General features: G+C 41.5%; 1 protein-coding gene across 3 annotated transcripts in view; it reads right to left on the bottom strand.

Moving 5' to 3' along the window:
• Nucleotides 1-22,626, bottom strand: part of RIC8B (RIC8 guanine nucleotide exchange factor B) — an 87,463-nt gene that overhangs the window by 18,946 nt on the left and 45,891 nt on the right. For all 3 annotated transcript variants that reach the window (XM_074226768.1, XM_074226767.1, XM_074226766.1), the window contains exons 4-8: nucleotides 19,281-19,375; nucleotides 13,033-13,279; nucleotides 6,979-7,074; nucleotides 5,074-5,218; nucleotides 1,475-1,619 (exon numbers count right to left, since the gene is read on the bottom strand). In XM_074226768.1, coding sequence (XP_074082869.1) covers nucleotides 1,475-1,619; nucleotides 5,074-5,218; nucleotides 6,979-7,074; nucleotides 13,033-13,279; nucleotides 19,281-19,375 — 728 coding nt within the window. The remainder of the gene's footprint in view (nucleotides 1-1,474; nucleotides 1,620-5,073; nucleotides 5,219-6,978; nucleotides 7,075-13,032; nucleotides 13,280-19,280; nucleotides 19,376-22,626) is intronic.

Raw genomic sequence — 22,626 nt, 5'->3', positions numbered from 1 at the left:
GCTGTTTAGGAGACACTGAGAGCTTTTCCATCTAGGCTTTCCATCCTGGGGTACCCCTTATACAGTCCCTCCCAGGACACAGGCTTCCTGCAGTTTCTCCTTCATTTTAAATTCCTAGAATTCTCAACTGGTGATTCTAAGGTCTCACATTCCAATATAGAGTTTGGCATGAAAATGTTCTTCTGATGTGAACTGACTGATGAAGCTCAAGGAACAAAGACTAATAAGGTGCCCAGAAGAAATGACCCAGGAACCCCTTGCCTCGGGGACATGAGGCCTAAAGGGAAATATCCTTGGGAACGGTTCTGGTGAACGAAAGGTCTCCAATGGTTTATCTGAGCAAGTTTTGTCTTTGAGTACACACCACACAGGAGCTGGCTGAAGACTGCCAACAGCCCTTCAATCACCACGCTCCTCTCTAAGAAGTTTGCCGCAAGAATCCCAAACAATTAGAAGCTTAGACACATTTTCATAGCCTACTTCCATGGTGATGTCTGGGGAGTTTGTGCTAGAAGGATTCAAGGGAAGATAGAACATATTTGTTTTAGTTTTGTTCTTTTTTCTTTTCCTTCATTTTTTTATTTGAGAAGGGGGGAAATATCCTAGACTCATTTGGCATAAGTCAGTTTTCAATCTCAAGGTGCCCACTGGGTGTCCCCAGCAGTGTCTGAAAGATCATAGATCAGAGACTCTGGGCACCACTGACGATGGCCAAAAAGGGAGAATCACCCTCCAATATTATCTGGGTCAGCAAATGCAAAAGACAAGAGTGGAGGTCACTCTCAGTGGTGGAAGCCAAGACCATTACAAGTGAGGAAGGCATTTTGACTTGGGGTAAAATACTGCAGCTGGGTAGAGCCTCTAAATCTTATCCTCTGACGCCAGTGAGGCTCCCCAGGGCTCTTTTCTTACCCAAGGCACTAATGTCTTTTAGAGTATTTGGCAAAGATGATTTCCCAAGTACTAATCTGATTAAAGTTCCTTCCATGGAGACTAGTTGCCACCATTTCATGAGTCTGCCATTCATAAAAGACTTTATATGGGAGGTTCCAGAAAGACTAGAATTTGGGGGGCCAAACTAAGAAAAAGTTAAACCTGAAATAATCTAATAACTAGACTATCTAGTTGGTTTTTTCCACTTTATAAGGGCTTAATGGTTGGAAAGGAAAACAGTGAGGAGAAACTGCTTTCAGAAGGAGATAATGGGCATCTGAAAGGCCTGGGAGCTACATCTAGGGCCACCGAGGAAGGGAAGAAAGGCCACAGCAGCAGGAGAGACTATTCCCTGCAATTCTGTCCTTCCCACATCACCTAAAGTCACCACTTTCAATCCACCAGAGCAAAGCCTCCAGGCCACATGAGAAAGGAACCATTAGGAAGAAAGAAGCAAAAGCAAGACAGAAAAAGACAAACGACGGAAGAGGACCGGGCGGGGTGGGGGGTGGGGGGCTCCAGACAACAGGTAATACCATACTTGGGCTTTGCAGACTTGTACTCTTCGGTGTCAGTGTCTTCATCATCCGAATACCAATGGTCTCCTCTTCCTCCCGCCAAGAGGCCCCTTGCCGCCAACAGCCCGGCAGCATTGCCGTAACCAGTGTACTTCAGGAGGCTGTCCACTGCAAAGTCACAGAGAGCAGCAAATGCTTACAAAATGTTTTTAAATTCATTCACTCATTCATTCATTCATTCATGCATTCGGCTGTTACTACACCAAAAGATTAAAGGATAAAGAGATGACAAAAGGAGGGGACTGGCTACCTTCATTCTGCACTTTGGAGAAACAAATTCAAACAATACTCAAGAGATGGGCTCTTGAATTATCATTTGTGACTTCTAAAAATGGTATTAAATCACTGTATGTTCTTTCTGAAGATGTCAACCCATTAAGCTCCCATAACCAAAATTCTGGAGACAACCCCAAAATCAGAGTGACTGCACAGAGCTGGAGAAGGTCCATAGGAAGGCAGCCAAAGTGTGTGTGTGTGTGTGTGTGTGTGTGTGTGTCTGGCGGGGGGGCTGAGTGTGAGTGTGGGTGTATGTATATAGGTGTGAGTGTGTTAAAGAGTCAGACAGAAACAGAGAAAGGGGGTAGTAGTGAGAGAGAGGGAGAGAGCTGGAGAAAGAGACAAGGGAAGAGAGGGAGACAGAAAGACAGAGGAAGGGAGGCAGGGAGGGAGAGTTGGAGAGGCAGGCCAAGAAGGGAGAGAGGAGCCAGAGGGGAGGATGCTGCAGACTTCCACATTCCAGTGAGAGCATACAACGAAGCCTTCTTCTGAAAAAGCACCAATTTGAATAGAGGGGACTGTTGGGCAGCAGAGCCACAAGACATGGGGAGGTGAATCCTCCCACTTCTTAGCACTTCATAGTTGAGAAAGCATCCTCTTAACATTGGGATGATCAGCTAAGGGGCTGGCCAAATCTTGAGACCCCAAAATTAAAGAGTGGTTCACTGAAGGTTGTTTGGGGGTTCTTCCTCATCTAGCCTATTCTTGAGTCCCCATCCTTGATCCTGGGTCTAGAGAGGGCAGGTTCTGGTGGGTCCTACAGACCTAAGGACCTTAGAAACTCATTAAATGATCAATCAACAATCACTTTTTTTTTAAATCTTTTTTTTTTGGTTTTTGTAAGGCAATGGGGTGACTTGCCCAAAGTCACATGACTAGGTAATCATTAAGTGTCTGAGACCAGATTGAACTTAAGTCCTCTTGATTTCCAGTGTTGGTGCGCTATCCACTGAAAAAGTGTCTACTAGGTGCCAGGTCTAGGATGCAAAGACAGAAATGGCATCCTCTCAGTCTCAAATAACTCCCTTGGGAGACAAAACATGAGAAACAAAATACAAATGCTGAGGGACAGAAGGCCTCTTGAAGGGGTTAGGATTCCCAGAGGTAGAGGTGAGGGGAACATTGCAGAGATGAAAGCCAGCCTGGATAAAGGCATGGTAGCTGGAGATGGAACATCATCATGAATGAGAATAGCAAGCCTGGTTAAAATATGGAAAAGAGAGTGGATGATGGGGGAAAAAAGTCATCCTGAAAAGAAAGGAAAACCAGATTATGGAGTGCTCAACTAGATCTTCAAAGTGGTGAGGAGTCACCATCATATGAGTCCTTCTAGGTAACAGAGGTTGAACTGGAATTTTAAATTTAATTATTTTTAGAGGATGGCATTCTCTAAAATACATTATTCAGAAAATCCCTCCACTCTCAGTCCCCTGGAAGACTAAATAATGACCACAGATAGATGGATAATGAGAACTACTATTTTAACTGGCTGTCTGGTGATAAAATACTTAGGCCATAATAGTTCCAAAAGAGTATCTTTAAAAGAATTAATTTGCAGTATTAAATATTTTGGATTTTTTATGTGCTTTGCTTGTTAGGAGGCAATCAGGGTTAAGTGACTTGCCCAGAGCCACACAGTGGCAAGTGAGTTGAATTTGAACTCAAGTCCTGATTCCAGGGACAATGCTAAATCATTTATTTTTATGTTACCTGCATTCCCCCCATGTGTTCTCTCTCCCTCTGGAGTGAAATTGCTTATAACAAAGAACAAAGGAGGAAGGATCACAGATCTCTGATTATTTCATTGGTAGAGGTAATTTTCTAGTAAGGAAAATTTCTCTATCAATACAGTGCAGCAGCTTCTCTGTCACTTGTGTAGTCTTCAAGCAGGAGTTCCTAATTTGGGGTCCATGGAGAGATTGGGGGGGGGAGTCTGTAAATTTGGAATTTTTCATATTTTGTTCCTATTTCACCATGTTTTGCAATCCTGTGAATAGTCATTGATTCAGCAATACCACTAGTGAGTCTGTATCCCAAAGCAATCATCAAAAAGGGGGAAAGACCCACATGGATAAAAGTATCTATAGTGGCTCTTTTTGTTGAAGCAAAGAACTGGAAAGTGCAGGGGATGCCCATCCACTGAGGAATAGGTATGAACGGGATAGAGTACTATTGTTCTGTAAGAAACCAGGAGCAGCTGGACTTTAGAGAAGCCTGGAAAGTCTTGCATGAGCTGATGCTGTGAGAAGGGAATGGAACCAGGGGATCACTGTACACTTAAAAAAAATATTTTTATTTAATTTAATATCAATTTATTAAATATTATTTTAATTTAATATAAATTTTAATTCTTAAGAATTTTTACTATGCATATTTTGGACTATTATCTTTTCTTGTTTTGTTTTTTGCAAGGCAGTGGGGTTAAGTGACTTGCCCAAGGTCACACAGCTAGGTAATTATTAAGTGTGTGAGGCCACATTTGAGGTCAGGTCCTCCTGACTCCATGGCCAGTGCTCCACACTGTACACTTTAACAGCAACATTGTGATGGTCCACTAGGGTGGACATAGCTCCTCTCGGCAGTTCAGAGACCAATAGGCCTGAGGAACCTGCTATGGACAATGCCATCCCCATTCAGAGGAAAATTACAGAGTCTGAATGCAGACAAAAGTATATTCTGCTTTCTTTTTAAAATTCCTTTTACTTTTTTTTCTCATGGTTTCCCCCCTTAGTTCTAATTCCTTTCACAACATGACCAATATAGAAATATATTAAACATGATTATGGCTGTACACTTTATATCAGATAGTTCGTTGCCATGAGGAAGGAAGAAGGAAGGGAAGGTGGTAGAAAACTCTAGAACTCAAAAGCTTGCAAATAGTTAAAAGCTATCTTTGTATGCAACTGGGAAATAAAAAAAATCTGCAAAAACCCAAAGCATCATTCTAGGGAGAGGTCCACAGGCTCCAGCAGTGCACCAAAGGATTCTGTGAGCCAGACAAGATGGAGAAGCCTGTGATTTGGCCCTCTTCCCCCTGGACTCTTGGGACATACTGCTCATTTCTGCTGATCTGCCCATTTTGTTGAATTCTAAAGTCAAACCAAAATGACTTAGCTGCTCTTTGGAGGTGTCCTCGCTTCTCTTTTCCTTTAGGAGCAAGTACTTAGAGATCCGACCGTAAGTGCCACCTCCCATCAATCCTGGATGGCCAGTCAGGACTTCCCCTCCTCCTCTATCTGTGAAGAAGCCCACCAGAAGAAGACAAGGAAAGGGGACCTCCACCTACCTCTCTCTTTGCAAAGGACAAAGAGAAATTCGGCTGCGATCTGCTTGACCCCGAGGTCAACATGTGTCATTAGGCGCACCAGCTTGTTTCGCACAGTGGTGCCAACTTCGGGGCGGTTGGTCACATCTCTCAGAGGAGGTAGGACCTGAAGACACAAATACAACAGTGACCGAGGCCCAAGGTGTCCCCAGAGCTGGATGGGACCAGAGGAGTTATCTGTCCAACCCACTCTGCAGATGAGGAAACCAAGGTCCAGGAAGATGATATGGTGGACCAAGGTCTCATCCTACAAAAAGATGCTAGAACCTTGTGTTCTGCCTCTAGAGCTGCTGTTCCTTCCACCTCGAACCACCCAACAAAGGCTCGAGGGACCCAGGCAGGAGGGAACATGAGGCTCCTCAGCAAGGTAGACCTCATGGGCTCAGGTTTAGAAAACCCATGGACCTACCTTCAGGATGAAAAGAAGGAGCACTGGGAAGAGTTGCTTCTCTAAAGTCCAACAAAATCAGTCTCCAGTAACATATGTGTCTGTCGCTGAATCTAGGGGTTCTCTGAAGGTGGGTCCTCCTCATGTACTGAAGGGTGGCCACTTGGACAAAAGCATCCCCTGAGGGGCCCCACTTCTTCACTCCCACTGACCAACACCCACAGGCCATATTCATACCTCATTGTCTTCTTCCCTCTTGGGTTATCCCAGTCCCTAACTCAACAGAAGCCCAAGTTCAACCTTCCTCCATCCAAGAAGGCTTGGTCCAAAGGGATCTTCTCTCTTCTGAACCATGGGATTTTCAATTCACACTATCTGATACGTCTTTCTAACTAAGTGTTTCTCACTCTGACTCCACCAGTAGAAAACCTAGTTTTAAGGTTTCTTTTCTTTTTTTTTTTTTTAGTTTTTTGCAAGGCAAATGGGGTTAAGTGGCTTGCCCAAGGCCACACAGCTAGGTAATCATTAAGTGTCTGAGACCGGATTTGAAGGCGGGTGCTTTACCCACTACGCCACCTAGCCGCCCCCTAAGGTTTCTTTATTAATCCTGTGATTAATACATCAGGAACTAGTAAACACTTATTGGTTGCCTGAACAGTCCAATTACTTGTGGAAGAAGAGTCCCCTTAAGAGAATGGCTTTGAGCTCTGGATTATGAAACCTGGTTAGAAATGGAAAGGCTCTGGGAAGTCATTTAAAGTTTGCTTGACTATGAGTTTTCTTTAGGAAAAATGGGTTTTGATCGGTATCTTTTGTTTTAAATTGTCTGCCTTGCCCTTACGTCTTTGGGCCTACTTCTGCTCAGGCTCATCCCTTACAACTAAGACTTCTTTGATAGCTTGTACAACATTTTATTCAGCCCTCAAGCTGTGATGATCTAGTGGGAATCACTTATAGATTCCAAAAATCCTTTTGACCTTGGAATCTTACACTCAACTGTTTTTTTTTCTTCTGCATACCTCTTGCAAAATTATCATAGGAGTACTGATTTGGAGTTAGAAGGGGTCTTAGAGGTCAACTTCCCCTCCCCATTTTGTAGATGAGAAGACTGAGGTAGCAAGTGTCTGAGACAGGATTAGAACACAGGACTTCCTGACTCTGAGTCCAATGTCTAATCATCTCTACTGTGCTTACTCTCTATTAAAAGATTCACTTCCTTTACTATCTCCCTAGGGGACCACTACCCAATTAAGTAACTCCCATTAGATTGTGAGTTCCTTGAGGACAGGGACTGTCTTTTGCCTCTTTTTGTATCCTCCATCTGATTTAATTATGAAGCTGAATGAATTCCAACTGACAATAGGAATAGGTTTCTCAATGGAAAGGGAGTCAAGAGGAAGATAATGATCCCACAAGTCAAAGATGGCAGATCCTAAGCAGTTGGCATCCCCAGAAGCCAACTTCCCCAGCTGTTATACCTGGTCTTTAATGAATTTCCGGATGTTGCGGTGAGCTCGGGAACATTCAGTTAGCAAACTGAGCACAGGGGTCAGGCCCTCCCGGTAGCAACTTCCCTAAAAGAGAATCAATGAAAATGAGTTAGCTGGTTTACTGGATGACACAGATACACACACAGATACGGACACACACACACAGACGCACAGATATACACACAGATGCAGACACACACTCATAGATACACATCTGATCTTTGGTTTAAGCTGATAAGGTTGGGGGTGGGTTCCTCTCTTCTGTTAAGAGCTTTGTTTCATATTATTTATAAGGGAAAATAAGGAGACTTTAGGACTGTGCCTGCCTTCTCTCTACCATCTTGGCCAGAAGTCCCAGCTCCTCTCTCCAAGGTAAAGATCAACTTATGGGGGGACACTGATGGCAGGGGCACTTCATCACCTCCCCAGGGTCGGATAGCTCAGAGGGGTCATGGATCGGCTGGTTCAGCCTCTTCACTGTGAGGCCCATGACTTGCTGATGATCACAGCAAAGTCACAGCAGGCCTGGGATTCAAATCAAACTTGAATTCTCTGATGTCAAATCAAGACCTCTCCAAGACATCACAGCCTTTCTCCCACAGCACTTTATGTGACTCCATTCCCATTCAGCCACAGTGATTTCCATCCTTTCTTGGCATCTCTGCCTTATATTTCCCTATGTCCCCCATCTTGAGGAGCTGGCTGCCTTGGTTACAGCATGGTGGCCATGAAGTCCATGGTCACAGCCCTGGTGGCACCTCTTTTTCATGCTCAGTCTGGTCAACTTCAGTTGGAGCTACTGCTCTGAAGGGAGACTGAGGGCAGAGTCAGCCTGGGCAAGAACAAAGCCAAACTGGACATGCGAAAGAAGACAGCAAGATAGCAATCACCTCTGCACAGGAAGCTAACTAAACAGGAGATTCAGGATAATCCAACCAAAGGGAAAAGAAGGGGAAATGGAGGATAATTCATTTCTTTTAAGTTAACTGCCTCATATTTTTATGAAAAAAAAATTAATGTATTTCGTGTGTGTGTAATGGTGACTTCTAGATATAGTATCAGTCCTTTCTTTAAAAAAAAAATGATCTTTTTTTAAAATGGTCACTTCTAGATATTTTTACCAGTCCCCACTTCTAGACACATTATCAGTCTCCACCTGAACCATCCCTAGTAACAAGGAAAATGATTAAAATAACAATCAATAGAACACCCGCATCTAACAATGCCTGCCACATTCTGTCTGCCCTACGGGGTCCCGTCTTTCTAATGAGGAGTCCTTGGACCAATAGTGACTCATATTTACTCAGAGTTTGTTTCTTTTAAAGGAGTAGGTTTCTTTCAAAAGAACTGGAGTCACTCTGAACACTGTCCCTCCGGGTTTGGCATTTGATTTTCTTCACTTTCTATCAATTCAAACAAACCTCCCCATTTTTCTCTGAATTCCTCATGTTAACCATTGTGGCTTTTCAATAATATCATACATTTGCATATAAGTTTCTTGATCTACTCCATTAACAATGACCACTTACTTTGCTTCCAATTAGATGCTCCATAAAATGTGTTGCTTTGAATGGTGGATGTATCATGGTCTGACTTTTATTTCCCTGAAGTATGTGCCCATTGTTGAGTTGGCTTGGTCAAAAGTTATGAACAGCTCAGTCATTTTTTTTGAATAACTCTAAACGGCACCTCTAAATTTGAGACCCAATGTATTACTCCACAGAACATGATTAAGATTTCTGCCTCTCCAACACAGCTTCCATTTGGTATCATTTTTGCCAAATGGAGTAATGTGAGATGAAACCTTGGAGCTGTTTTCATTTTTTTTATCTGATCACTGTTGGTCGGTCATTTTCCTTTTGAAAACTATTTCTTATATCTTTTGACACCTAATATTCAATTCAATTCAATTCAATTCAATTCAATAAGTATTACTGTGGACACAAAAAGAAGCAAAAGACAGTGCCTGTCCTCAAGGAGGTTACAATCTATTAATAATGTATTCATTGGAGAATGACTCATATATCTTTTATCTTTGTCTTGTATCAGGATTATTTAATGCAAAGTTCCACCTACCCCCGCCCCACATCACCACTAATTTCTTTTATTGGTCTTAAGCATTATAATTTTGTTTTCACAAAAGCCTTTTTTAATTTTATGTAATTGAAATTGTGCCTGTTGATCCTTAAAGGATACCTTTGGCCAAGGATTCCCCCTTCACTGGGAGGGAAGAGGGAGAGAAAAATGTGGAATTCAAAATTTCACACAAATGAATGTTGAAAACTATCTTTATATACAATTAGAAAAAAAAATTATTAAAAGTGGCGGGGTATGGGGAAAGAATTCCCCCTCCTGACATAGTTGTTAAAGGTAACTTTTAAAATTTTATGATGTGACATTTTATGCTAGGGCAGTACATCAATTTGAAGATTACTACATAGAGTGGTCTAAGAGTCTGGCCTAAACCCAATTTCTTCTCAAAAGCTTTCTAGTCTTTCTAGGAGCTCTTATCAGCTAAAGATTAAAAAACCCAGGAAGTGTTGGTATTAAGTGTATCAAACTCCGTGTCCTAATTTTCTAGTTTCTAGAGCCTCTAGCTTCTGTTTCTTTATTATTATTATTATTATTATTTAGGTTTTTGCAAGGCAAATGGGGTTAAGTGGCTTCCCCAAGGCCACACAGCTAGGTCATTATTAAGTGTCTGAGACCAGATTTGAACCCAGGTACTCCTGACTCCAGGGCCGGTGCTCTATCTACTGCACCACCTAGCTGCCCCTTAGCTTCTGTTTCTTATGATCCACTTGTCTGCTTTTTAATTTTAGCTAAATAGTCTTGATGGTCACCACATTATAATTTATAACTTGAAGGAAGGAAGGAAGGAAAGGAAGGAAGGAAACTCAAAAGTTTAGTTTTTTTCTTCATTTTGATTTTTTTTAAATCATATCTAGATCTTTTGTTCTACTGTATGAATGTTATTACTATTCCTCTAATTCCATAAAGTATCCCCCACCTTGGTACTAGATACAATAAATCTGAATATTAACTCAGATGACAGCATTAAGTTTATAATATCGGCACCATCTTCCTAAGCACATGGCTGGCCATGTCACTCCCTCCATTCAATCAACTCCAGTGGCTCCCTGTCACTTCGGGAATCCACTATCATGTCCTGCTTGCATTTAGAGCCCTTCACAACTTGGCCCCCTCCCACTTTTCCAGTGTTCTTACATTTAACCGGCCACTGCTCCCACCACATTCTGATTCAGAGACACTTGACTCCTTGAGGTTCCAGGACCTGGACACTCCACTTCCAGATGAGGAATTTTCAATGGCAGTCCTCCACACCTGGAATTATCCTCCTCTCTCTCTCTCTATATATATATATCTATGTCTCTCCCCTCCCTCATTTCTGCCTCCTGACTTCCCTAGCTCCCTTCGACTAAAATTCTACTTTCTATGCTAAGTCTTTTCTGAATCCCCCTCGCCAATGTCTTCCCTCTGTTGATTATCTTCAATTTGTCCTGTAGATATCTTGCTTGTCCTGAGTTGTTTGGATGCTATCTCCTCCAATTAGACAAGGCAGAGGCTGGCTTTTTACTTTCCTTTGTATCCCCCAAATGCATCCCATGTAGTAGGAACATAATGAAGGTTTATTGACTGACTGGCCACCCAACAGGAGGATCTCTCCAGTTATTTAAATCTTTATTTTTGCAAAAAGAAAAGCTTTGTAGTTGTATTTGTGTAAATCCTATGAGTCTTGGTATGTTAACTCCCAGATAGCTTGCATATGTCATATTTTTTTTAAAAATCAAATTTCTCATTTCCTTCTGATTTTGTTAGGACTCTATAGAAATGCTGACAGTTTTGTGGATATGTTTGGTACCCTGCTACTTTCCTAAAGCTATTCATCACTTCAATTAGTTTATTCGCTGATGGTTTCAGGTTTTTTTTTAAGCAAACCATCATCTTGAGAACACATTTTTCTCCTCTCAAGTCAATGCTTATGGTTTTTAATTTCTTTCTCATGTCATATACATAGCATTTTAGAACTTTGTCCAACTCTTCCCAGAGGAGAGGGCAGTCCTGTATTTTCAAAATTTGTATATGGAAAGCTTCTAGTTTTTTTTTCCTTCTCTCACTGCAAATAATGTTTCTACTTGGTTCCAGATATAAGGTTTAACCATATCTAAATATGACCCTTCCATGTCCGTGCTTTTATAAGTTTTTAATACAAATGAGTACTTCGGTTTCGTGAAAGGCTTGGCCTGCACCTATTGATATAATGATGAGGTGTGGTTACCACACCATTCTTCTCATTCTTATTTTTCTTTTTTTAAAAAAATTTTATTTATTTAAGGCAAGGGGGTTAAGTGACTTGTCCAAGGTCACACAGCTAGGCAATTATTAAGTGTCTGAGGTCATATTTGAACTCAGGTCTTCCTGACTTCAGGGCCAGTGCTCTATCCCCTGTGTCACCTAGCTGTCCTCATTCTTTTCTTAATGCTAAACTTTTCTTGTGTTCCTCAAAAATATTTGAATCGGTCCTGCTGAATCATTTTCTGGCTATCTTGCTATCAGTTTCTTTGCTAGACTTTAATTTAAAAAAAACTGCTTTATCCATATTCATTACTGAAATTGCTCTCAGGTTCTCTTTCTCTGTTTTGCTTGTCCCTGGTTTGGGTCAATGGACCATATCTGTCACATGAAAAGTATGGGCCTCCTTTCTCTAGTTTGGAGATGTAGATATTAGCTCTTCTTTACCTAATTTAAATATTGAATTTAAAATATTGAATGTAAAGATTACAAGTCACATGAAAAAATCTCTCTAAACCAGGTTTCTTTCTCAGTTTATAATGGTATTATTTCTTTTTTGCTAAAATTGTATTGAACTCCTACATCCTATTTTGTTCATTTGGATACTTTATATCTTTGTAGCTAATTATGTACAACTTCTGTTTATGTTGTAGTCTTTTAAAAATAATTATTTCCCATAAGTTGGAAATAAAAAAAAGTTTTTTTTTAAATTTTGGTAATTTTGAGATTTCTATGAAAACATATTAACTAATGTTCCATTGATTATTGTCAATCTTTTTAAAAACTACAATTGAATTTTGTCAATTTTAGAAACTTTTATTCTCAATTTTACTTTTTACAATTTTCAAGATTCTGTCTTCAGAATTGTCAATGTTTTATTTTTCTACTTTAAAAAATTGCTGTCTCAGTTTAATAAAAGAAACAAAATTTTCCTCTGAGTACTGCTTTAACTTCAATCTTTAATGTTCAGTATATTGTTATCTCATTACTATTATTCCCATTAACATAAATATTTACTGTTTACATGGTTTATTCTTTGGCTGGCTTATTACTTAGGCTGCTTCAACTTAAGTCAGTGCTTTATCTTCACATTTCCTTTAATGAATACTCTTTATTGAATTACAGTTTGAAGAGATTGTGCTTATATTGGTTCTCACTTTTTGTATTGGTTTATAATAGTATGTCCTAATAAATAAGTAGTTTGTGTAAACGTGGTGGGGGGATACAAATGATAAATTTCTGGGATGCTAAGACATATGAATATTTTTTTATTCCTGTTAATAAATCACTGTAATCATTCAAATCTTTTTCCCCCCAAAATTATACAGCTATAGTTTTTCTTATAATTTATCTTTCTGTTGAATTAATCCTATTCTGGGGGTTCCCTCATCTCTCTAAGTACTATTTTCTTTCTCTTTAAGAATGTAGTGGGGCAGCTAGGTGGCGCAGTGGATAGAGCACCGGCCCTGGGTTCAAATCTGGCCTCAGACACTTAATAATGACCTAGCTGTGTGGCCTTGGGCAAGCCACTTAACCCCATTTGCCTTGCAAAAACCTTAAAAAAAGAAAAAAAAAAAGAATGTAGTTATTGGCGTAGTTTATCACCAAGGGTCCCTTTTAGCTCAAAAGCTTAAGAGTTTTAGTATTAATTTCCTAATAACTCATATTCCTTAGAAAACAGCTTATTTGGGGGACACCTCCCCAAAATCACCCCACCACCGGCATTACCTTATCTATTCTCTTCTCCATAAAGTCAAGAAGAACACGAATGGCCTCCATGTTCATGCCATTGTACACCATGGTATTGTACTTCAAATTGGCATCGTCTTCCCTTGTTTCATCTTGGCCTGTTTCAGCTTCTTGGGTTGATTCATCCAGAGTTGTTGCCTCCTGGGCGATTTCATCCTGGGCTAATGGGCTAATAAGGACATCCAAGCATGAGACCGGAACATTGCTCAAAAGGTTGACTGCATTGCTGGGGAGAAAAAAAGAATTTCAATGTTTTTATTTAAAATTTTTGTGAATAGCACTTAAAAAAACCAGAGTATGATGAACAACTTGTAAATGATTTTAAATAGGCAAATTTAAAAAAAAACCCTTTGCAAAGGTGCCAAATTATTTGATAAATTACACAAGAGAAAGGAAATAATCTATTGGTTTAACAAAAAATAAGGAGGGTAAAAAAGACTGATAATGAATACACCAATCAGCTGGGTCACTTTCTGAAAGGAGAAAATAGCCATTAATTCAGTTTACTTGTTCTTTTCTAAATGAATGAGGCTTGCTCCCTCTTCCTATCCCTAGTCCGTGAGAGAAGCCGATGTGGCTGCCTCAGAGTGCTTTCCCCATCAGCTCTCCTTTCAAGAGTAGAGAGAAGACGTGAGCTTGGGCCATACACCAGCAGAGGGAACTCACACACAGTTTTTAAGCCTTCACCATCCTGCTGTGGGTGATTCAGTGAACAACAAATTCACTGCAAGGAGAGTACAAACTTTTTAAATTTGGCCTGCTCTCCAATCCCAGAGAATCCTTTGCACTAGTAAGGGAAGGCATTCTAAATGCTGCCTTAATCTGCAGGATTAATCTTCAGAACTGGCAGAAAAAGAACACGACCCTGAAATAAATGACATTTCTGGTTTCAGTGCTTCAGTGTTCTGAGTCTCAAATTCTGATGAAAAATTTCTCTCTCTCTCTCTCTCTCTCTCTCTCTCTCTCTCTCTCTCTCTCTCTCATTTTGATTTAAAGTTCAAAATCCAACAGGATGTGGTCCCAATTAAGGTGACCAAGTCATACCTTTGATTAAGATAACAGATCCTCCCCCGAAAGCAAAAAATTTTGAAAAATGTTTCTCCTGAAGCTTCAGCTTTCCATTTCCCCCAAGTATGAATTTTGCCTTTCTCTCATCATCTGAGAAGATTTCATTTCTTAGTGGGTGTATTTTGTAAAGAAGAAAAAAAATTTCTAATTGATGTATCAGAGAGGGAAACAGACTGGGAAACAACACAAGACAGTACATGGGGGCCTGTTATCGCCCCCAAATGAGCAAACAAGTATTGTTCTCATTTTGATTTGCTTGTTACAGATCTGTCTAATGAAGAGATCTTCTAACTATGGCTATTTGTAAGGAAAGAAAACCTACTAAGAAGGAAAGTACTTTTAAAAAATTCCTTTTAATTTGACAAATAAATGTTTCTTTGAAATTTTCCCTAATTAAACATTTTTCTTTTTAATTAGGAATTTGACAAGCATTTTCATACAGAAGAGAAAAAAAGGAATTGGATGCAAAACTGTCAATCTCCAATATGTTTATTGGGTATTTTTAAGTATCTATAACATAAACAACATTGTCTGGCCGGTCAGTATCTTGCTCCAAATTTCCTTCTGTTTTTTTTTTTTCCTGTGAATTTTCTAAATATTTTATTGTTACTTTTATTTTTAACAGAACTATCACAGCTCCTTACATTTTCTGATAAGTCCTCCCTCTCCAAAAAGTCTTTCCCTTGTAACAAATATGGATGATAATTAGAACAAATTCAGATATTGGTCATATGGCTCATCTTCTGCCTCTGGGTCAGCCAAGAGGTAAAAGCTGGTTTTTCTTTCCTGGATTCAACAGGTAGCAGTTGAGATGGAGCTTCATCTTTCCAATGGAAATAGAGGAAGGAAAAAATCCCATCAAATACTAGAACCAAGGGCAATTTCTTACTAGCCCAGAAATCCCAGAGTTCTTGCCTGCTTGCTCTTCTTATATTAGGGTACTAGGTTACCAGCAGGGTGGATAGGACCCCAAGAGGCCAATCAAGAGCCAAAGAACCCTGAGAAATAGAAGACTTTCATGGTTTCTTCTGTGATAGCATTTTAAAGGACTTTCTCCCTTTTTAAGTGATGTTAAGTAACCAGTTTCCAGGAACTGAATAATTGTAAGAAACTAAATTTGGCATTTGATTCACCAAATATTTCGTGGATTTTTTTCAATTTTTCAAGGAAAAATACCCATTTGCTGGTTTCTTATTAAACTGCCGAGTTCCCAAACAGCTACAAAATTAATTTTCTGGATCACTGTGTACGAGCTATTCTTTTCAAGTCATGAAGCGTGGTTTTCTGATCTCGTCACTTGTCTGACGGTTTCATTGGTGGTCAGAGAGGGTATGAAATTCTCCGGCTACCAGGAAGTCGGGGGTCTGTGGAGATGTGCACAATGGGGATGGAATGCCTGCTCTGATGGGGGGGGAGTCCTGGTGCTCTCTCCCTCTCTCTCTCTTTCTCTCCCCTTTTTGGCGGCCAGGGGATCATTAATCACTAAGACAGGACCTCCTCCCCCTCCCCAAGCTCCTACTCCCAAGTCCCTCCTGATGGGCAGATTCCAGAGCAGGGTTTATGGAGCAGCTAGAACCACTTGGTGGTGGAGTATCTGAGGAGGGCAGGAGAATGGTCAGACCCTGGTGCGGGGTCCTGGATTCTGAGCCACTTGGGACTAAGGAGGCCATTCTCCTGGGTGGAGAAATACTGCAGGAGAAACAGGAATGGGAAAGCACCAATTGCAGGCACTCCCTTTTCTCTGCCTCTTCTGGACTGTTTGGGTGTGCTCTTCTTAGAATGTGGGGTTAACACTGAGTCTTCTCTCCCCGTGGTCCCCTAGTGATGCTCCCTGGAGGCAGCTGCTTCTGCCAGACTGGGGACATTGACGGCTCCCGAGACCCTTCAGAGCAAACTCTGGCCCAGGCTTCTGTCCTGAAGGTGACCCTCAGTGGTTTTCACAGAAGATGCCCAGAAACACTGACCCCAAGTGCAACTGGAGCTTGGGTTGGATGATTTTGCCCATCTGGATTACCCCCCCCCCCAATTGATACTATTCATCAAGGGGAAAAAAATAGCCCAGAGATGCAGGCTGAAGGTCCGGCTGTGTGCTTTACTAGGTGGATGACCTTGGGCAGGTCGTCTAACTTCTCCAAGCTTCATTCCCTCATTCAAAAGACTTAATTCTATTCAATTTAACAATTCTTCATGAAGTTCCTGCAGTGTTCTAGAAGCTGAGATGATAAAATCTGCAAATGCCAAAGCCACAGTCTTGCCCTCATGAAGTTTATATAGTCTAGTGGGGGGGGGATGCAGATGAGGATAGTGCACAATCTTCCCTTGCCTTGCACATAAACAGTGGGAACAAACGAGTGTATGGAAGGAGGTAAGCTAGGCAAAATGTGACCTTGTGGGGCCACCATGAGAATCAAAGACCTTTATAAATAAAATCAATACTTACTGGGATCAATGAAGGCATATTCACAAATATTTTCTAATATGTGACAACCTCCTCCTCTGACCTCACTGGGGGCAGGGAGACTTTTAGAGGCAGTATCCAGAAAGCTCCTAGCTGGGCAGGTCTAAGCTGGCTGGAAGGCCCCAGAGCAGTTGCAGGCTGGCTATCCCAGGCCTAGTCCACTCCTTTGGGAGAGGGTCATCACCATTGAGGTTGGAACAGGGTTTCTGCACACAGTTCTTAGAGATCCATAGAAATTAGAAGAAATATTTGTACCTAAGGACTAGCTTGAGCCTCACCTCCGTAAGGATGAAGAAATCCTCTGCTTCAATCCTAAAACAAGGACTGGTTTCTTTCACTGGGACTTGTTACATCAATCTTAGATTATATCATTCATATTTTTAGTGGTTTTTTTTAAATTCTGAATTTAATGAACACCAAAAAAGGATACTTTCCTATACCTAAGTAGAACAGAAAAAGTAGATTATAGATGACACTATGAATCTCTATTACATAGCCATGATTTTTAAAAAATTAGAGTATTTCAAAAATTCAATCTGTTACTTTCAAAGTTTATTTTCTTCTAAACTTCCTTTAGTTTCCCTCAAGATTTTTTTTAAAAAAGTTTCAATGACATTCTCTCTCTTTTCCTTTTTTTTTTTTGGACAACTCTTTCATCAGTTCCCTTTTTGACCCCAAATTCATTTCCCAAAATTTTCAAGAAAGGCACAATTCTGTCCCAAATAAGCAAGAGAGGAGTAGCTAGGTGGTGCAGTGGATAGAGCACTGGCCCCCTGAAATCAGGAGGACCTCAGTTCAAATCCAGCCTCAGACACTTACTAATTCTCCAGTTGTGTGACCTTGGGTAAGTCACTTAACCCCATTGCCTTGCAAAAACTTAAAAAAAAAAAAGAATATAACCAAATAAGCAGGTGAGCAAATGCTGAATGGCCATTTAACTTCTGTTCTACCTCTAGTGACTCCCTGAGAGACAGCCTCCTGGGGAAGAAGTCACTATATCTTACTCCTTCTTATATTACCGAAGCCTTCCTTTCTAAAAGAGTTGAGAATAAAAATGCTGTGTTCCCCACTTTACAGTTGAGGAGACGGAGGAGCCTCTGGCCTTGGGCCTCTGGACAAGGTCATCCATGGAGGGCAACACATCAGAGCCCCTGGATTCCAGATCCTGGACTCTTTCTACCACATGCTGACCTTCTCTATACAGCAGCGACACCTCTAAATTAAAACTCTGCCTTCATTGGTGCATGTGTGTGCATGTGTATGTGTGTGTGAGTGAACCTCTCCTATTATAGAACCAAAGAATTAGCAGGTACCCCCTGGCCCAATCCAACCCTCACCCCCTACCCTGCTCTAATATTTCAGACATGTGTCCCCCACTAGTGCTTTGGCTGCAGTGAGTTATTGAGGGGGCTGTCACCATAGTACGAGGCAGCCCCTCTCCCCCTGGGACAATTTCTCCTTGCATCAAGATCAAATCTGCTCCTTTGGAACTTCCAGTGCTGCTGTTCATCCTCTGTCTGGTCCATTCTGTCTTTGCACCCAGAATCCCCCTCTCCTCCATATCCCCTTCCCCTTAACTGCACGGAAGGAGATCCTGGCTCCCCTCCTATGGAAGCTCCCAAGCTGACCAGAGCCGAACAACACTATGATCTGACCAGGGCAGAGGACAATGGGATGCCCTCTTCCCTGAACTGCCCCCAAATGGAAGAATATTTGCATTCTGAGCCTCCTAGGACTGGTTCAGGGAAAGTTTGCTACCAAACCTGAAAACACCACCTGAGGGTTGTTGTTGTTGTTAATTATCACCAGGACCATCATTGTGGCAAAGGGGCAGCCACACATACATGAGGGGCAAGCTGGGAGGGTCAGCAGTCCCAAACTGCATAGATCTAACACAAGCTAGTGCTTATCGATCACCTGCAGGTTTGCAAGGGGCTTCACCTGGATTGAGTCATTTGACCCTCACAAAAATCCTGGGAAGGAGGAACAATTGCCATTCAGCCATTTTCAGTCTGTGATGCCATTTTGGAGTTTTCTTAGAAGAGATACTAGAATGGGTTGCCTCCTTTTCCTGCTCATTTTATTTATGAGGAAACTGAAGCAGACAGGGTCTCACAGTCACTAAATGTCTAAGGCAAGATTCAAACTAGCTGACTCCAAATCCAGGCTTCTACACTAGACAGATTGGTTTACTCAGAAGCAGGAATTTATTTTAATTTGCTTAACTTTCAGAGGTTGATCTATTTCATGATACTCCATCAAAAAAAAATTCTGAGGAAAAATTCACAGAAAATCAATGTACTTCCACTGTGGTGACTTGAGTTTAAGCATTTTTTAAACCACCAATGCTCAAACCTAATGATGAATAATTCTTAGGTTAAAAAAAAGAAAAAGAATTCTTAGGCTAGCATCAGCTCAGTTCTTCTGGAACATCATTCTGGAGGCAGCAAACAAACACGTCCTTCCCTACTTGGTGTGGTCACCATGGTTACTAATCAAGAGCCTGGGTGAAGCAGCTCTTCTCTAGCTTCCATCGGGCCATGGGAATGACTTCTGGCCTGTGAGTGACCTTGAGATCATTCACAAGGCTGAGGATTAACTCCTTGTTGTTTAGATTCACTTAAAGGAAAAAAGGATCATGGAATCAGACTCATCTGAGTCAGGCTCAGTGGGACGCCCTTCCCAGCCAGGGCTCACCCACCTGTGCAGCTCTTCTGTTTTGTCTTCAGTCGGACCCATCGTGAGTAAGCAGTGGCGCAGGACTGCAGCCATGACCCGGAACTGGTGAGAGTCGCTCTACGGCAAACACAAGACAAGAAGGAACAAAGATAAGCTTTTATTCGGAAGACCTGAAGGAAGGGCTGGAAGGCAGCTGCCCAGAAGTGAGTCATGTGGTCGACATGCCCCTCAGGGAAGCTGAAATGGCCCCAATGGGACACCCAATGGAACCAGCTGATGGGTCCCCAACTGATCCCTATGCCTTCAAGCAGGGTCATGGGCCAGTGTCTTCCTCCAGGGAGGAAGAAGAGGTAGGAGGGGCTGGTCCTGGCCCCTCTTACTACAGCCTACAAGTAACTCCCAGTGGATTCAGGGTGGGATTAATGAAAGACAAAAATGGAGGGATGGGGAAGAAAAGGCACATATTTGTTACCTGTTACATGGTTTATTAACACTTCTAGAAAGGGCTGTCTTTTCAGAGAGGAATTGGGCTCATTCTGCTTTGACTGTGTGTGTGTGTGTGTGTGTGTGTGTGTGTGTGTGTGTACAGTGTGTATGTCTGCTTGTGTTGGTAGGGGGTGAGAACTGCAAAAAGGGGGACTTGGGGTTGACATAAGGAATGATTTCCTCACACTTAAAGGTAGCCAAAAAGGGAAAGGATTGCCTTGGGAATTAGGAAGTTCCTTTGTTCTTCAAGTAAAGGCTCCTCTATCCAGCCCTTGTGAAGGGTACTCACATTCAGGACTGGGTTGGAGGAGATGAAGCTGGAGCACCCTTCTGCCTCTGAGATCTGGTGACTTGGGATCATTTAATGAGATGGGATGACTCAAGCCCTTCTGGGAGATGCTTCCAATTACCAAGAGCAGAATGAGAAGGGCTAGTCTAAATCATAAAAATGAATGGAAAATCCCCCAAACTCATTGTGACCAACCTCCTTAACCTACTTAGCTCTTCTTCCTTGGTCTGTCTACTTTCTACAAGAGATCAAATAGTCACCAGGGGCCCCAAACTCTTGGTTGAGGTTTTAAAGGAGCCCTGCTTTTGCCTATCATTCTTCTTCATCTGTTAGAATATCACAATGGCTTTATCCCTTTTGATGATGGTACAGATTCTTTCTCTTATGCCTTGTGGCTAGAAGTTTTTAAATGGAAGTCATATTAGTAGGCCCCCAGTGCAGACTGAGGACTACAAAAATAGGATGTTTTAGAGTTGGGAGGTATGTCAAGGTTCATCTAAGGGGGAGGAAATTTATTTAGCTTCAGTCATTGGCATTGAGTGGCAGGGCAAGGACCCAGCTCTTCTGACTCCATCAGGATTCTTCTCTCCAAGTTTTATGTCCTCAACTCCTTGGGGCAATCTGGGGAAGCCTAGGGACCCCTCTCAGAATCATGTTTTGAAATAACTGAAAGAAATGCTAAATTTCAGGAGGACTGGTGCTTTCTTCCCCACTCCCCATCCTTGCCAAGATCATGGACCCCAAGCTAAGGACACCACCTGCACTCTAGCAGATACCTGGAGGTCAACTGACTGAACTAAAACGACTGGGGAATTTCCTCTTATTATTATGTGCTTCTGAAGGCCTTGCTCTAATAGCAATCAATTCATGATGTCAAGAATATGTGGCAATTCTTCTAACCCTTGGTCTAGAACTGCCTATGACACACTTGTTACCCCACAATCTAGTGCCCTTTTGCTTGACTTTGATGGACCAACTGGGGAATACATTTCCCTTCAACCAGATGTCCCTTTACTCTTGGAAATCACCAGGAAAAAAAAAGTGATTTTTCCCTGTCCCTTTGCCTGCTCTTTACATGTAAGCCGCTTGCAAAACAAAGCAATCTGTCTTTCTCTCGCTTGGCAACGTGGATCTGCCGTCTAATTTTTACCTCCCCCATACCCTCCCATTCCTAGTCTCCGGCCTATTTCCAACATCGTGGAAATGTTCCCAAAGCACAAGGAGTTACTGATGGCAAGTGACTACTTCTTACTCATCAAGCCTTTCTCTTGTTTGAAACCACCCCTGAAATGCCACCTCCTCTTCAAAGTCTTCCCCAACCCCTTTGTAAATAGAGTGATGATTCCTCAGGAAATTACGAGCTGGCCTCACTCTTCATTCACCATTTCAGCAGATGATGAATGGACTCATGCTACCCCTTTGTTAATGTAATATATTTCATAGAGCCCTGGTCACTTTAGTTTTCAAGACCACTTGCTAAGAGATCTAGTGGAATTTGGGTGGCAACATGGCAATATCAGCTAGTTGGAGTTTTGAGCATAGAAGACTAAATTCTAGTTTAATATGGAACACCTGTGAGACCTTGGCCATGTCACCTCCCTCCTTTGTACTTTAGTTTCCTCATGTATAAAACAAGAAGCCTGTCTAATCTGGCTGGGGAAAACTAATCGTGTCAGCAAACTTTCAGACATTTAGAAGACCAAACTTTTTGAATTAAGCAAGATTTCCATGTGACAGATATCTACATTTTTAGTTTCTCTACTCTTCTGTTTTCTACTTCGTGTGGAAAACTATCCCTTTGAAAGATCATTTTATTGAAATGTAGCTACCTACCTAGGTGTGTGATCCTTGGGCCAGTCACTTAATCCCACTGCCTTAAATAAATAAAAAAACTAAAACAAAAAAGAAATGTAGCTATCCATTCAAAGCATCGAAAGTTAAGTTAGACAAAGCACTGCAATAAAGAGGAACAGAATGTCCAAATAAAGCCTAGACAGAATGATCTTTCTGGAGTTACCACTAACAATGATCATAAGAGCCTGCACAATAAGGTGCACTTTCAAAAAAAAGAATAATAACACAATTAGAAATCAGCCATTTCAACATAGAAAATGGTATATACACACTTATAATGTCCGTGTAATCAGTGAAGAGAAGGCTGAAAGCCCCCAAACTAGGAACAATCCCAGAATCTGGGGGATAGTTTAGGAAAATGTCATTCTCTTAAGCTAGGATGAATCCTAATAAAATTAAGGGTATTAACAAGTTGACATCATGGAGATGGGGGAGGTCCAAATGAAATAAATGAAACTCCCCCCATCTGTTGATTTGGTCAATTCTAAATATCTTTCTTAGGTCAAAGTCCTCACCTCTTATATCTCATCCAAATTCTATGCTTCGATTCCAGATATTTGTGGTTGGCACTTTATTTCTCTTTACTTGATAGAGTTGATGCTTGGTTTGGAAAAACCAATGAGTTCCTGTTTTTACCCTATTTTAATTATCATCCTCCAACTACAAACATCCCCTGAGAGGCCCTCCAGGTCAGGATGCATGCTGAATAAATAACACACACACACACACACACACACAC

This window comes from Macrotis lagotis, chromosome 2 (genome assembly GCF_037893015.1).
Source record: "Macrotis lagotis isolate mMagLag1 chromosome 2, bilby.v1.9.chrom.fasta, whole genome shotgun sequence".
NCBI lineage: Eukaryota > Metazoa > Chordata > Mammalia > Peramelemorphia > Peramelidae > Macrotis > Macrotis lagotis.
Note: the sequence above shows the minus strand (reverse complement) of the source record. Positions and strands in the feature narration are given on the sequence as shown.